This window comes from Palaemon carinicauda, chromosome 24 (genome assembly GCF_036898095.1).
Source record: "Palaemon carinicauda isolate YSFRI2023 chromosome 24, ASM3689809v2, whole genome shotgun sequence".
Taxonomy (NCBI): Eukaryota; Metazoa; Arthropoda; class Malacostraca; order Decapoda; family Palaemonidae; genus Palaemon; species Palaemon carinicauda.
In genome coordinates this window covers 11,537,943-11,553,271 of record NC_090748.1, presented here as the reverse complement: position 1 = coordinate 11,553,271, position 15,329 = coordinate 11,537,943, and the positions used below count along the sequence as shown (strand labels likewise).

At 44.4% G+C, this 15,329-nt stretch overlaps 1 protein-coding gene across 3 annotated transcripts in view; it reads left to right on the top strand.

Annotated features, from left to right (window-relative positions):
• l(3)80Fg (dnaJ homolog subfamily C member 16 l(3)80Fg) overlaps nucleotides 1-15,329 on the top strand; it is a 120,795-nt gene that overhangs the window by 51,996 nt on the left and 53,470 nt on the right. For all 3 annotated transcript variants that reach the window (XM_068348050.1, XM_068348049.1, XM_068348048.1), the window contains exon 8: nucleotides 12,317-12,518. In XM_068348050.1, the coding sequence (XP_068204151.1) occupies nucleotides 12,317-12,518 (202 nt within the window). The remainder of the gene's footprint in view (nucleotides 1-12,316; nucleotides 12,519-15,329) is intronic.

Genomic DNA, 15,329 nt, shown 5'->3' with positions numbered 1-15,329 from the left:
CTCTTTTGAGTTCCTGCACAACTCTGCTCAAAGATTGTTTTTGTTTATGGTTTTATTGAAAATAAAAGTTGGAGCAGTACTGCATTGCCTAATTTCAAGATGAAAATAGCCATAGGCGAAGACATGATATAAAATTAACAAGGAATTATATAAAGTAGGTTTGATTGAAAAAAATTTCCCAAAGGCTTTAAAGGTGGCATATCCCAATACTCATCACTTCCATTTTGCACCTTTTTCTCGAGCATATTTTCAGATATTTTCATCCTGCAGTATATCAGAATCATAACTGCTATTTATCTTTTCTGACTAATTTTTATTTACTCTTGATATTCAGTTTTATTTTATGGCAATTTGTGTAAACACTTTAAATCATACAAATATACTCTTTTCCACTCATTAATCACATGCTTGTCTGCTAGTTGAATGAAGTTTAGAAAAATCTTTTTATATCCTTTTTGTAAGGTTGGTTATTTTCAAAACATTTTAAGTATTTAAAGATCTGTGAGATACTAAACTGCAAAAGCATCTGTCTTATGAATGTGTTTACATCGTAAAAGGAATATTGCTATTATAAAGAAGACTTTTGCCTACCAGATGTTAATATCTTTCCAAACATTTACTTATTTTCATACCATGCTGTAAGATATATTGCTTCGACAAACTTCTTCTAGTTATAAAGACTGAATTAATGCAAAACATCTCATTTGTAAGACTGTAACATTTTAAGTAATATTTCATTCCTTGTGACCAATCTTTTAATCCCCATGGTCATGAGATTTGAATGTTTCCTTTCATGGCCGTAGTTTGTATATATATACATACATATACCAAGGCACTTCCCCCAATTTTGGGGGTTAGCCGACATCAACAAAGAAACAAAAACAAAAAGGGGACCTCTACTCTCTACGTTCCTCCCAGCCTAACAAGGGACTCGACCGAGTTCAGCTGGTACTGCTAGGGTGTCACAGCCCACCCTCCCACATTATCCACCACAGATGAAGCTTCATAATGCTGAATCCCCTACTGCTGCTACCTCCGTGGTCATCTAAGGCATCGGAGGCAGCAGCAGGGCCTACCGGAACTGCGTCACAATCGCTCGCCATTCATTCCTATTTCTAGCACGCTCTCTTGCCTCGCTCACATCTATCCTCCTATCACCCAAAGCTTCCTTCACTCCATCCATCCACCCAAACCTTGGCCTTCCTCTCGTACTTCTCCCATCAACTCTTGCATTCATCACCTTCTTTAGCAGACAGCCATTTTCCATTCTCTCAACATGGCCAAACCACCTCAACACATTCATATCCACTCTAGCTGCTAACTCATTTCTTACACCTGTTCTCACCCTCACCACTTCGTTCCTAACCCTATCTACTCGAGATACACCAGCCATACTCCTTAGACTCTTCATCTCAAACACATTCAATTTCTGTCTCTCCATTACTTTCATTCCCCACAACTCCGATCCATACATCACAGTTGGTACAATCACTTTCTCATATAGAACTCTCTTTACATTCATGCCCAACCCTCAATTTTTTACTACTCCCTTAACTGCCCCCAACACTTTGCAACCTTCATTCACTCTCTGACGTACATCTGCTTCCACTCCACCATTTGCTGCAACAACAGACCCCAAGTACTTAAACTGATCCACCTCCCCAAGTAACTCTCCATTCAACATGACATTCAACCTTGCACCACCTTCCCTTCTCGTACATCTCATAACCTTATTCTTACCCACATTAACTCTCAACTTCCTTCTCTCACACACACTTCCAAATTCTGTCACTAATTGTCCAAGCTTCTCTTCTGTGTCTGCAACCAGTACAGTATCATCCGCAAACAACAACTGATTTACCTCCCATTCATGGTCATTCTCGTCTACCAGTTTTAATCCTCGTCCAAGCACTCTAGCATTCACCTCTCTCACCACTCCATCAACATACAAGTTAAACAACCACGGCGACATCACACATCCCTGTCTCAGCCCCACTCTCACCGGAAACCAATCACTCACTTCATTTCCTATCCTAACACATGCTTTACTACCTTTGTAGAAACTTTTCACTGCTTGCAACAACCTTCCACCAACTCCATATAACCTCATTACATTCCACATTGCTTCCCTATCAATTCTATCATACGCTTTCTCCAGATCCATCAACGCAACATACACCTCCTTACCTTTTGCTAAATATTTCTTGCATATCTGCCTAACTGTAAAAATCTGATTCATACAACCCCTACCTCTTCTAAAACCACCCTGTATTTATAAGATTGCATTCTCTGTTTTATCCTTGATCCTATTAATCATTACTCTACCATACACTTTTCCAACTACGCTTAACAAACTAATACCTCTTGAATTACAACACTCATGCACATCTCCCTTACCCTTATATAGTGGTACAATACATGCACAAACCCAATCTACTGGTACCATTGACAACACAAAACACATATTAAACAATCTCACCAACCATTCAAGTACAGTCACACCCCCTTCCTTCAACATCTCAGCTCTCACACCATCCATACCAGATGCTTTTCCTACTCTCGTTTCATCTAGTGCTCTCCTCACTTCATCTATTGTAATCTCTCTCTCATTCTCATCTCCCATCACTAGCACCTCAACACCTGCAACAGCAATTATATCTGCCTCCCTATTATCCTCAACATTCAGTAAACTTTCAAAATATTCCGCCCATCTTTTCCTTGCCTCCTCTCCTTTTAACAACCTTCCATTTCCATCTTTCACTGTCTCTTCAATTCTTGAGCCAGCCTTCCTTACTCTCTTCACTTCTTTCCAAAACTACTTCTTATTCTCTTCATATGAAAGACCCAATCCCTGACCCCACCTCAGGTCAGCTGCCCTCTTTGCCTCACGTACCTTGCGCTTTACTTCCACATTTTTCTCTATATTTTTCATACTTCTCTACACTATTACTCTGCAGCCATTCTTCAAAAGCCTTCTTTTTCTCTTCCACTTTTACCTTCACTCCTTCATTCCACCATTCACTGCCCTTCCTCATGCTGCCTCCAACAACCTTCTTTCCACACACATCACTTGCAATCCCAACAAAATTTTCTTTTACTAACTTCCACTCCTCCTCTAAATTGCCAGTTTCTCTTACTTTCACTTCGTCATATATCATTTTCAACCTTTCCTGATATTTACTTTTTACCCCCGGTTTTATTAGCTCTTCAACCCTCACTACCTCTTTTAAAAAAAAGAATACCCATGCCAAAGAATGATCCTAGATCCTCCTTTTCTGGAGATAATCACACATAACAAGTGACTTTTGATTATATAGCTTACTCAAGTTCTTTTTACCTTTTCTGATAGCAATTACTACATTGAATTTAATGGTTCCTACATGAACAAAAACCTTTGTCCTTTAAGAGTACAGTATATTTTCAGCTTTGTTGGAGCTTGGTTTTAGAATTTATTATTTCTAGCTAAGCTACAACAATAGTTGGAACAGCAGAATGCTATAAGCCAAAGGGCTCCAACAGGGAAAAAACAACCAAGTGAGAAAAGGACATAAACAAACTAAGAGAACTAATGAAAAATTAATATAAAATATTTTCAGAACAGTGAAAACATTAAAACAGATCTTTTATATCTAAACTATAGAGAGACTTAGGTCAGCCTGTGCAACATAAAACATTCTCTGCAAATTTGAACTTTTGAAGTTCCACCAATTCAATTATTAGGTTTGAAGATCATTCGACAACTTGGTCACATGCGGAATAAAACTTCTAGGATACTGCGTAGTATTGAGCCTCGTGATGGAGAAGGCATGACTATTAGACTTAACTGCATATCTAGTATTACAAACAGGATCAGGTGTTGGTAGTTACAGGTGAACACCTCCAGCCAGTACAGAGAGTAACCATTTTTTCAGCTGCTGGAGTATAAACATGCCTTTGCAGTTAACTCAATAACTGAAGCAGTGTGTTTTCTGTGTAACATGGTGATATACACTTGCTCCTTTTTACGAGCATTCCCGTTTCTGATTATTCCCTCTCTAAAATTTTAATCATAATAGAGTAAAGGGGACATCATGGGGCACTGTCAGTTAAAGTGCTTAAAGTTACTTCTTTGCCTCTGCCACACCATCATCTATCCATACTGCCGATTAAAAGGAAAGAGCTCTGCTCTTCTTTTCCTCTTTATGGGCAAAAGTAAAGACTTAAACTAATGCAGACGATAGGGTTTTGATTTTTCATGCCATATTTGTCCCATACTTTCCATTCAAAATGTCTAATAAAGCTTTCTGGTAGTCCAATACTGGTAAGAGGGGAAGGATATGAATAATTAACATGTTACATATATCATGATGTACTGTATATTAGCCGGTTGAGTTATAAGAATGACTCTTAATCTAGCAAGGGTCTATGAAACTAAAGGTGTCAGACTAAAGCGGGGTTTACACGGGCGAGCAGCTCGTCGAGCCTGGCTCGACAACCCTGTGTTTGAATTGATGTTCGAGCGTGTAAACGGGCTATTTGGTTGTCGAGCGCGCTCGTCGAACGGCTCGATGAAAGTCAGGCTCATCTTGACTTTTGTGGGCGGAGCTACATTGTTTGACGAGCGGTGTGAACGGGTGTCGAGCATCGAACCTCAGTTATTCAAACCTGCTAGAGGAAACATCATCAAATAAATGAATAATGGCTGCCATTAATGAAAGCAAGAATGAGAAGGAAGTCGTACTTTGATTTCATACATACATATCGGCCTCATCCAGCTTTATGGAGAGTTAAATAAAAAAACTATTCCAATAATGTGACCAGAAACAAAGGAATAGCGGCTCTGCATGAAATATTGAAAGAACTAATTTCAAAGCCTTAATTTTAAAGCAATAAGCAAGTTGGTGTGTGAAAATTTCTCTTTTTAGTAGCCAATTCTTCGTCCACTTTGATCTTTTTTTTTTCCTTCTTAGTGCCACTGCTAAAGCAATGGCTATCAAATCGTCCTGGTCGAGAGAAATGTTGACGTTGTTTTAGCACGAGGCACACTGAGGCTCGATGTACTGTCTGAAAGCTCTTCGAGCCGTTCTACAGGTAGGTTCGACAACCGGGCTCGGCGAGCTGCTCGGCCGTGTAAACCCGCCTTTAATGGTGGTGGACCTGTATTTTTTATATACAGTATTGAGTAACTATACAGTCAGTAACAGGGTGCTATTCTTAGTGAACTTTAGATAAACATGTGACATTGAATGATTTAGTGTATTGTTATAATTATTACTTTTTTTTATTTTTATAAGCTAAGCTGCAACTCTAGTAGGAAAAGCATTACTACAAAACCTTGGCATTCAAAAGTGATAATTTACTAATAGGTCTTTCTTACACAGTTTAAGAAATAAATGAGGTATAGATAATTTAAAACTTTTTAACTGTACCATCAAGCAAGAGAACTTGACCCAAATGTTATTGTACAGAAGTTATGGTGCTATCAAAGACTACAGAACAACAATTCAATCAGTCATACTTGCTTTTCACTTTGAGTCAAAGGTATATTGCATTTAAGTGTTATAGCGTTATGAGATGGGGAGGATAGAGGAGCTTCTGTATGGGACATGCCACTGTTCTATGTATATGTAGGCAAAGAAAAGTAGAGGTTAAGGAGAATTCAGAATCAAACATTCTGATCATTACAGCATTTATTAAATTAATAATAGATGCACAGTGATCTGCAGTAATATTATAATTTGCTCATTGAATATTACATGCTTGTACTGTATTAGTTTAAATAATTATTGTTCCAACACAGAATACTTACCTCGAACTACTTTCTTAGGAGAGCCTGGGGATCTCTTAATCACCGACCGAGAATTTTGCGTAGTTGCCCCTCTCTCCGCTGCCTCTCAAGGACGTTCCAGGGCGAAGGGATACACGCCCAGGAGCGACCCAGGTCACGCGGGTGACCACGCTTTCCAACCATTAAGCTTCTGGTCGCGGCGTAGATAACATCTTGCCGCTCTCTCTCGCTTATCCCGACCGTTCACCTTGTGTTCCCACGTGATTACTTTGTGTTCTCAACCCTTGTCCCACGAGTGCCCGTGTGTTCCTTTACCTTGTGTCTCACGTATTCCCGCTGTGTTCCTCACCTTTCCCTTGTGTCCGTGTGTCGTTTGTGTTCGCTTTTTCCATGGAACCTCAGCGTCGCTGTCCCGGGGCTCAAGCGGGTAAGTCTTGCGGAGCATGGCTCTCGGTGACCGGGGTCGACCCGCATTCCATGTGCTCCTCGTGTCGGGGGAAAAGGTGTTCCCCGGAGTCTAAGTGCCCGGAGTGTGAGTCTTGGCCGGAGGTCCAATGGGCTCTTTTCGCCAAGAAAAAGAAGGCTTCTAAGAAGTCGCCTAAGAAGTCAAGCCTTTCGTTGCCGGTGACTTCGCCCTCGGTCCTGTCGGAGAGAGGTTCTCCTTCCCCTTCCCCTACCCTGGGTAGGGGACTAGGTAAGTCCGTATCGGGGAAGTGGTCCATTGCCGCTCCCTATGAGTCTAATGTGGGGGATTCTGTGTTGAAGGGGTCTATGCAGACAAGTGAGGGGTCTGCTAAAGTGGATGGAGTGTGTGCTTTAGACGAAGGCCTGGTGCCCGCAGGACCCGTCATAAGTGTGGATCCGGGGTGGGGGGGTGCCCGCTTCAGCGCCCATCCTCACGCCTGTAACGTGTTTTTCAGGTGCAACATCTTCCGGGGGTGGCCAGGACATTGGTAAGCAGCCCACGGGCGTTTCGGACCCCGACTCCATCGTTTGGAGGGCCCTGAGGACGACCTTTAGGTCCCCCTTGAGAGTGGAGGAGGGCAGCGAAGGATGGTTCAACGGTCGTCCCATAACCCATCCACCCCCGGCACCATCAGCCACGCTTCTGCCAGACTTCATGGAGCCGGTAACCCCGAATTCCAGACCCAGGACCCACAGGAGGCTCGTGGTAGAGTCGGAAGTTTCAATCTCCTCGTACTCCGATGAAGACTTCTCCTACGACTCCTATTCGTCGGATGGTTACATCGATCGAGACTCTAGGAGGAGGAGGATCGAGCTCACACGACAGTCCGCCCAGGAAGAGGGCGAGGTCCTCGAGGAAGGACTACCGAAGGAGGTCATCGCCGCGGAAAAGGTATGTCACAAGGGTTCGACATCGTGGAGAATCCAGCGGGTCGGTTGCCGCTCCAGTGACTGCTTCGGTGGCTACTGGAGCCGCTTCCGTTGCCCTGTTCAGTGTCGCTTCGGCTCCACCCGTTCGTCGGGGGCAGCCGTTGGCACACTCTTTACTGCCCTGGCCTAGTAAGTCAGCGGAGCCACCCGTGTGCGGAGAAATCCCGCAGGCTCGGCACAGTAACTCGTTACTGCCCCGGCCTAGTAAGTCGGCGGAGCCACCCGTGTGCGGAAAAATCCCGCGGGCTCGGCACAGTAACGTGACTCAAGAGTCTTTTGGTCACAGCGGTCCCGGCCAAGTTTCGGGTTTCGCCGCTGCCACGACCATTATCCAGTACCATCCGGGTCAGCCCGGGAGGGGGTAGACCCATGACGGCTACCTCCGTCCCGACGGCTCTACCCATGACGGAGGCGCCCACTCCATCATCCTACCAGGAGGAATGGGATGCCTCCACGCCCACGGATCCTTCCGCGTTCGATGAACCTGCCGACGAGGGGGTACGAGTAGTGGACGGTTTAATTGACTCGGGCAAGTGTTTGGTGGAGGAGGTCTCGTCCTACCGTAAGGTGCTTGCTCTCATCCGACGGCACCATAAGTTGGACGAACCTCAACCAACGGCTGCGCGATCTTGGCTCTCGGGTCTGGGCAGGATGGTGGAGGATCCTGTGCAGAAGAAGCCTTCCTTGACCCTACCTTTAGCCCCCGATGTTGCCATGGGAATGGAACACGTGGACCTGTATGTCTCGGCCCTGGAGAATTCCCTGAGATCACAGTGCTCAGGCAAACTCCTACCGGGTCTCAAGACCCAGAGAAAGTTCTACGTGCCGGACGGTCACCATTCAGGGCCCTGCACAGTAGAAGACGTGGTCGTTACACTAAGCCAAGGCAACTCGGACGAACGTAGCCTTAGCGCGCCGGTGGTCTTCTCTCCAGCAGAGGCCTCTATGATGGAGGTCATCGCACAGGACGTCGTGAACGTCACCTCTTGGCTGGATTGGTGGGCCTGTACGCTGGCGGACTTTCAGATCTCATACGACCTCGCAGTGCCAGACAATCAGGCTCTTCTGAAAGAATTGATCCATTCGGGGGGTAAAGCCATGAAATTTCTGACACACCAGTCCCTTACCCAGACTGCCAACTGGGTTCTGAGGAGAAGGGACACTATCCTAAGCAGACTTTCCTGCAAGCTCCCCGAGCGAGAGGAAAAGTTCCTTAGAAACTCTCCCATCTGGGCCAAGACGATGTTCCCTCTCCAGACTGTAGCAGAGACGATGGAGAGAGTCAGCAGGTTGAAGGTGCCAGCCGAGCCCAGGCACCAGTTGCCAAGGCAGGCCTTTGCGAGGAGACCTCCGGCGGACGGGGCCTACCCGCTTCTGCCCCCAGATAGGCAAGGAGCATCCACCTCTTCATGGCACCAGCCTCCGCAGCCCTCCAAGGGGAATGGTGCTCAACCCCAAACCTCCTATAGACCTAAGTTCTCCGGGTCAAGGAGAAGCCGGTCAAACCGCCTTCATAGAAGGAGATAGGGAGAGAGGCCCCCTACACCTTCCCACACTCCTGGTAGGGGGATGCCTCAAACAATTTTGGCAAGCATGGCGGGACAATGGGGCGGACCCGTGGACGGTTACTGTTCTCAGGGAGGGATACAGGATTCCCTTCTTGTCAGAGCCGCCCCCGTTGATCCCCGATCACCGAGGGGTATGGTTAGCTCCCAACGACTCAGAAAAGAAGGCAGCTTTACAGCCAGAGGTGGAAGTTATGCTGGAGAAAAGAGCCCTGCAACCCGTGCACGAGCCGCCGGGATTCTACAGCAGACTCTTCCTGGTGGAGAAAGCGACAGGGGGTTGGAGACCAGTAATCGACCTCTCGGCTTTGAACAAATTCATCAAGAAGACGTGAGAGAAGGGGACTTCATGATGTCCCTGGATCTCAAGGATGCTTACTTCCAGGTTCCCGTTCACCCCTCCAGCAGGAAGTTTCTCAGGGTAAAGTGGGGTCCCCAGACTCTTCAATTCAGGACCCTCTGCTTCGGTCTATCGACAGCCCCTCAAGTCTTCACGAGAGTCTTCGCCCTGGTCTCGACCTGGGCACACAAGCAAGGCATCAGACTGATAAGGTACCTTGACGACTGGTTGTTGCTTTCAGCCTCAGAGGTAATCTTGAAAGAACAAGGGAGTCAACTGATCAATTTCTGCAAAGAACTTGGGATAACCATCAATTTCGGAAAATCCCATCTGGTTCCCACCACCAGGATGACTTACCTGGGAATGGTGTTAGATTCCCAGCTGGTGAGAGCCTTCCCGTCCCAGGAGAGACTAGACAACCTGGACCAGGTGATGCGCCCATTCCTGGCCGGTGCCCCAAGGAAGGCCAAGGATTGGCAGAGATTAGTAGGTCACCTGGTCTCATTAGAGAAGTTGGTTCCGCAGGGCAGGCTCAAACTCAGACCAGTTCAGTGGAACCTGAAGGACCTCTGGTCAAAGGGAAGCTCCCCACAGAAGATAATCCCGGTGTCACTTCCCTCCAAAGAAGCTCTCCTCTGGTGGTCCGACAGGTGGAATACGTTGAAAGGGATTCCGTTCGGCTCCTCTCCCCCGGAGATACTGCTCTTCACGGACGCATCGAAGGAAGGGTGGGGAGCACATCTCCTCGAGGTAACAGCAGATGGGAAATGGTCAGTTGAGGAAAAGGCCCAGCACATCAATCTTCTGGAGCTCATGGCAGTGCAGAGGGCATTGATGACCTTCGTCCGCCTCGTTCAGGGGAACTCGGTAGCCCTCATGTGCGACAATGCCACGGTAGTAGTGTACATCAAGAAACAAGGAAGGCTAAGATCAAGGGATTTGTGCGATCTCCCAGCTCGGATCCTAGAGTGGGCCGAAAGGAACGACATTCTCCTATCGGCCAGATTCATTCCCGGAAAGAGGAACGTCCTGGCGGACGGGCTAAGCAGGAAAGGCAAAATAGTGGGATCAGAGTGGTCCCTTCACCCCCAAGTGGCACAGGAAGTCCTCCGTCGTTGGGGCTCCCCAGTGATAGACTTGTTCGCCACAAGACTAAACGCGAAGCTCCCCGTGTTCTGCTCCCCGATACCGGATCCGAGAGCAGCCTTCGAAGACACCTTCCAGCACCCTTGGGACAACCTCGACGTATACGCCTTTCCCCCCTTCGGGATGATCAGACAGGTTAAGGCAGTCAAAGTCCACAGAGATGACTTTGGTAGCGCCCTGGTGGCTGGAGAGGGAGTGGTTTGTGGATCTGCAGGACCTAGCCATTCTCCCGCCGTGGCCCTTACCAGTAAGAGGAGACCTGCTAAGTCAACCACACTTCCAAAAGGTGCACGAAAAACCTCGGGCTGAGGCTTCACGCGTGGAGGTTATCAAGCGGTTGCTAAGGAAGGAAGGGTTCTCAGACAAAACAGCGGATAGGATGTCTGGGTACCTGCGGAGGTCCTCTTGTGTTGTATACCAAGCTAAATGGACAACCTTTGACAAATGGTGTGCCACTCAGAACCTTCAGCCCTTGGATGTTTCAGTCCACAACATCGCAGACTTCCTGGTACACTTGAGGGATGATCTAGGGGTCTCCATCCCAGCTATCAAAGGGGTTTGAGCAGCGTTAGGACAGGTGTTCCAACTTAAGGGCATCAATCTAGGGACCTCGCGTCACATCTCGATGCTCATCAGGAGTTTTGAGCAAACTTGTGATCCCCGCACCTCAAGGGTTCCCCAGTGGGATGTAGCCAAAGTCCTCAAGGTCCTTTTGCGTCCTCCCTACAAACCTCTAAAGGATGTTTTAGACAAAGATCTCGCCCTCAAAGCCATCTTTCTACTAGCCCTGGCCTCAGCGAAACGAGTGAGCAAGCTCCACGGCCTGTCTTCCGAGGTATCCCACTCGAAAGGGTGGAAGGATATGACTTTTAAGTTCTTGCCAGAGTTTGTAGCAAAGACCCAGAACCCTGCAATTGCGGACCCGAGGTTCGAAGAGTTCTCTATTCCGCGCTCGGACAACCCTAGTGACCTCCTCTTGTGCCCCGTAAGGACCATAAGGAAGTACCTTAGTAGAACGGCCAAACTCAGACCGGTGGTGAAGAGTTTGTTTGTGTCCACAGGATCGGTCAAGAAGGCAGTTTCCAAAAACACCATATCCTTCTGGCTGAGACAGGTCATAAGGAGGGCCTATGAGAATGAGGGCTCCACGGTGCCTGGTACCCCAAGACCTCATGATATTAGAGGTCTTAGCACATCCTTAGCGTTTGGTACCAACATGGCGGTAAGCCAAATCTTACGGGCGGGCACTTGGGCTAGGCAGTCCACCTTTACAGCCCACTACCTCAAGGACTACAGTATACAAGGAAGTCCTTGGATACCTTCTCCATCGGGCCAGTCATTGCGGCCATGCAACAAGTTTAGTAGTTTGGGCCCCGAGTTAGCCGTGAGAAGTAATCGTAAGCGACACAAGTTCCTCCTTACTTCCTTGCTAACCTCTATCCTTTTCCCGAGACACCACCCCCCCCCTTTTCCCCATCCCTACATGAGAGATGGGACGTTAGAACACATCAAGTATGGATTTTGAATAAAAGGCGAGTTGTACATAAGGTAGACTTTTGCGTGCTTTCCCCTACTCTCCTGCCTCTCCCTGGGAGTCCCGGAACTAGCCCCCTATCTACTGTAGTTCAAGGTCCCCAGCGAGTCTCGAACATTTCAATCTGTAAGCTACTCCCTCCTCCTAAAGTATAAGTCTCCTAAGAAAGTAGTTCGAGGTAAGTATTCTGTGTTGGAACAAATCACAAATTTTAAGTAATTTGTATTTTTCCTAACATACTTACCTCGAACTACTTTCGGGTAATGGCCCTCCCATCCTGCCCCGAGTATCTTCTGGAGTTCGAGGAGGACTTAAAACATAAGCTTAATGGTTGGAAAGCGTGGTCACCCGCGTGACCTGGGTCGCTCCTGGGCGTGTATCCCTTCGCCCTGGAACGCCCTTGAGAGGCAGCGGAGAGAGGGGCAACTACGCAAAATTCTTGGTCGGTGATTAAGAGATCCCCAGGCTCTCCTAAGAAAGTAGTTCGAGGTAAGTATGTTAGGAAAAATACAAATTACTTAAAATTTGTGATATTGGACTAATTGAAAATTTGTCTTGCCAATGTCTAGGTACGTACAAATGGATCGGGCAGATACTGACAGCATTCGCACTCGTTATAGTGTATCCAATAAAGTTGATACCCTTCTTGTTTTCCATGAAGATTTGCATACGCCTGTTGCATCTGTAGCTATGACAGACTTACCATACGCAACAATGAAGGATATTATAGAAGGGAACAAGTTTCTAGTTCTTCCACGTCTTTCTTCTCAGGTATGCAGATGGTCATTGTGCATGTAAATTGAGAATTTCTTTGTCTTCTGTGATTCTTTAATGTCTTTGTAGATTTGAGTATAGCATATTGCCTTGAAAGTGGATGATATTGTAATGTTTTGATAATAGTTGAAAACTTTATCACTTACTGTGGAATATCTGTGGTTTTATTTTTTTTTATTTGCCACATTGATTTCTTATTTGAGGATCAGTCATTCTGTTTTAAGTTTTGTGTACTTATTCTTTTTGTATCTTCAATTTGTTAACTTTTTCAAAATGATATTCTTGAATTGTTTCTTCAGAGAATAGTCCTCATATTTTAAACCCATAATGCATAATGGCTTATACGGACCAAATTTCAATTTCAAAATAATACAGATGCACCACCGATTTTCCAGCAACTGATGGTCTGGTACCTCTTTTTAATACAGACAAAATCACGAGTGGGAACTTTCCCACAGCCGCGAGTCAAGGTTATTGGCCAGCCAACAGATGGCTATGGTGTATTGTGCCATCCAAAATTTTTTTTGTTTACACTGTAAATGTTAATGGCAGTCTCCCTTAATTATGAGATTTGAAATAAATCTCTCGTATCTTTAAATATTTACTGTTATGTTATATATAAGTTAACGGGAGTTTCGTTCATGTTACCGATGCGATAATTTATAGTTTTTAGCTCTGCAGTTCATGATTATAAAGCTTGGGAAATGATTAATTTTTCTTCCAATTCTTTTAAGTAATTTTTGTGCAATGTTTACCTTTTCATAAACCGAATACGCTATCCTACACTTATTGTAGATCTTGGATCTTGGGAAATTTTCTTGATTCAGTATCGCTAACATTGATAGCAGTAAACACGACAGACAAGATTTTTTTCTTATTTTATTCCTTATTCACTTGACTATAATTTTGATAAAACATCATAATCCAATCTGATATGTAATATAATGCATATAAGTACTGTATTGTCCATTGTTTTTGTGAGTAGAAATTAGACTATTGTATTTATTTCCATTTAATAACATTTTTCGTTGTATTTGTCGTGTAAGAATTAAATGCGCTTTTTTTCTATTTCCAAGCCCCTGAAATACCAAAAATCAGAATTATCCACTTCATAGTGTCACACGTAAGGTGAGGCAACAGAACAACAAATGAACTTTTGTATAATGAACCAATTTTATATCTTTCTAAATCTCTCTCTCTTGGACAGAAATGTTTTTGTCATCTAAAGATAACTTTATTGTATATAGTGTGTCTTGTAATTATACATTATAGTTGGCCTCTTGTGTCAAAGGAAATAAATGGATATTTTCTTTACGTTTCTGTATAGTGCAATCTCCGTTAATGGCGAATAATTTTTATATTTTTTTACGGCTATCGTGGAATTATTACAGTCATATAAAGTAATCGCTATTTTACACACAGAATTAGTGTTTTTGTATTAAAGAGAATATGAAACTTATTTTTGAAAAATTATTAGGCTATACTGTTCATTTCACAATGAATAGAAAGAGTTTTTTGGATTAGTGGGTTATGGGTGTGTTGATGAATTATTATTAAGGTGACATCAAATGGTCCAGCTAAATGGTTGATCCAGCAAGGCTCTGGAACCAAGGGTGCTGGAAAATTGGTGTCGTACCCGTATTTGAAATTTAAGTGATTTAATTACCAAATTTCATTGTTTGTCTTCCTTAGAGAATAATGTTGGACTTTGGTGTTTGTGTGTGTGAAGCATAAGCCTGATAATTCAGCACCTTGTGGAAACTGAGCATTCAGGATATTTCAGATAATCATGTTTTTGACAGATGTTTTAACTACTGTGGGAACAATATTAGGTTTATTTATAGGAAAAAAAATTTATTTGTAGAAGCAGTTCATTCTTTCCATGATTGTTAGTAGGTTTATCTGGAATTGTTAACCTGCCTGTTTATTTTTCTTATGACATTCCTTTGTGCATCAGAATTGTAAATCTATTTTTTTTCATGAGTTATAGTATAAGAATTACAGGTGGCACACACCATTAAATTTGCAGTGCAAGCTTGATACTACCAAATGAGAATTCTTTTACTGGAAAAGTATGGGGTCTAAGTCTTTGTTGTTATGCCCCTATTTTATCCTGGGATGTTCCTAGCTCTTTGTCAGTTTTTTGTCTTTGTTTCCTAATCTAGTATTATGGGCAAAGTATGACAGCTTATTGGAAAGGTCCCTGTCTTGCAGTCTGCAAGTTTGGAGTTTGAGCTCTGCTCAAGCTTGATAGTTTCCAATAGTTTGTGCAGCCTTTAGTTGGGAATGGGGATTAATGGAACAAATTTAAGAACTGGAAAGTAAGGCATGCACAGGGTGCAGAGGAACAGTACAAATAAGGGGAAGAAATTCTAGGAGAAAAAGTTTTAGCTATTCAAAGAGCAGTAGAGCAATTAAATGAAATAGCTATTCAAAGAGCAGTAGAGCAATTAAATGAAAGGCTAGGAACAAGGGAGAAGAAAAGAGTGTACAAGATTTCAAACTTGAGGAAAATGCAAAGACAAGAGTTGGGGCAACAGGCGAGTTAAGGGTCGAAATGAAAATATATTTTATAGGGGTGAAGACATTAAGACTTGGAGATAATATTTTGAACAGTTATTGAATACTGTACTGAAAATGAGAGGGGGGCTGGGAGAAACACAGGGGTGAAGGGACCCTTGATGGAGGTACAGAATACAGAAGTGAAGCCATCATTGAGTAAAATAGAAAATGGCAAAGCACTAGGTCCATCAGTTTCAAATTGAGATGGGTCAAGATACTAGCTACAGAGCAGGCTAGCTACAGAGG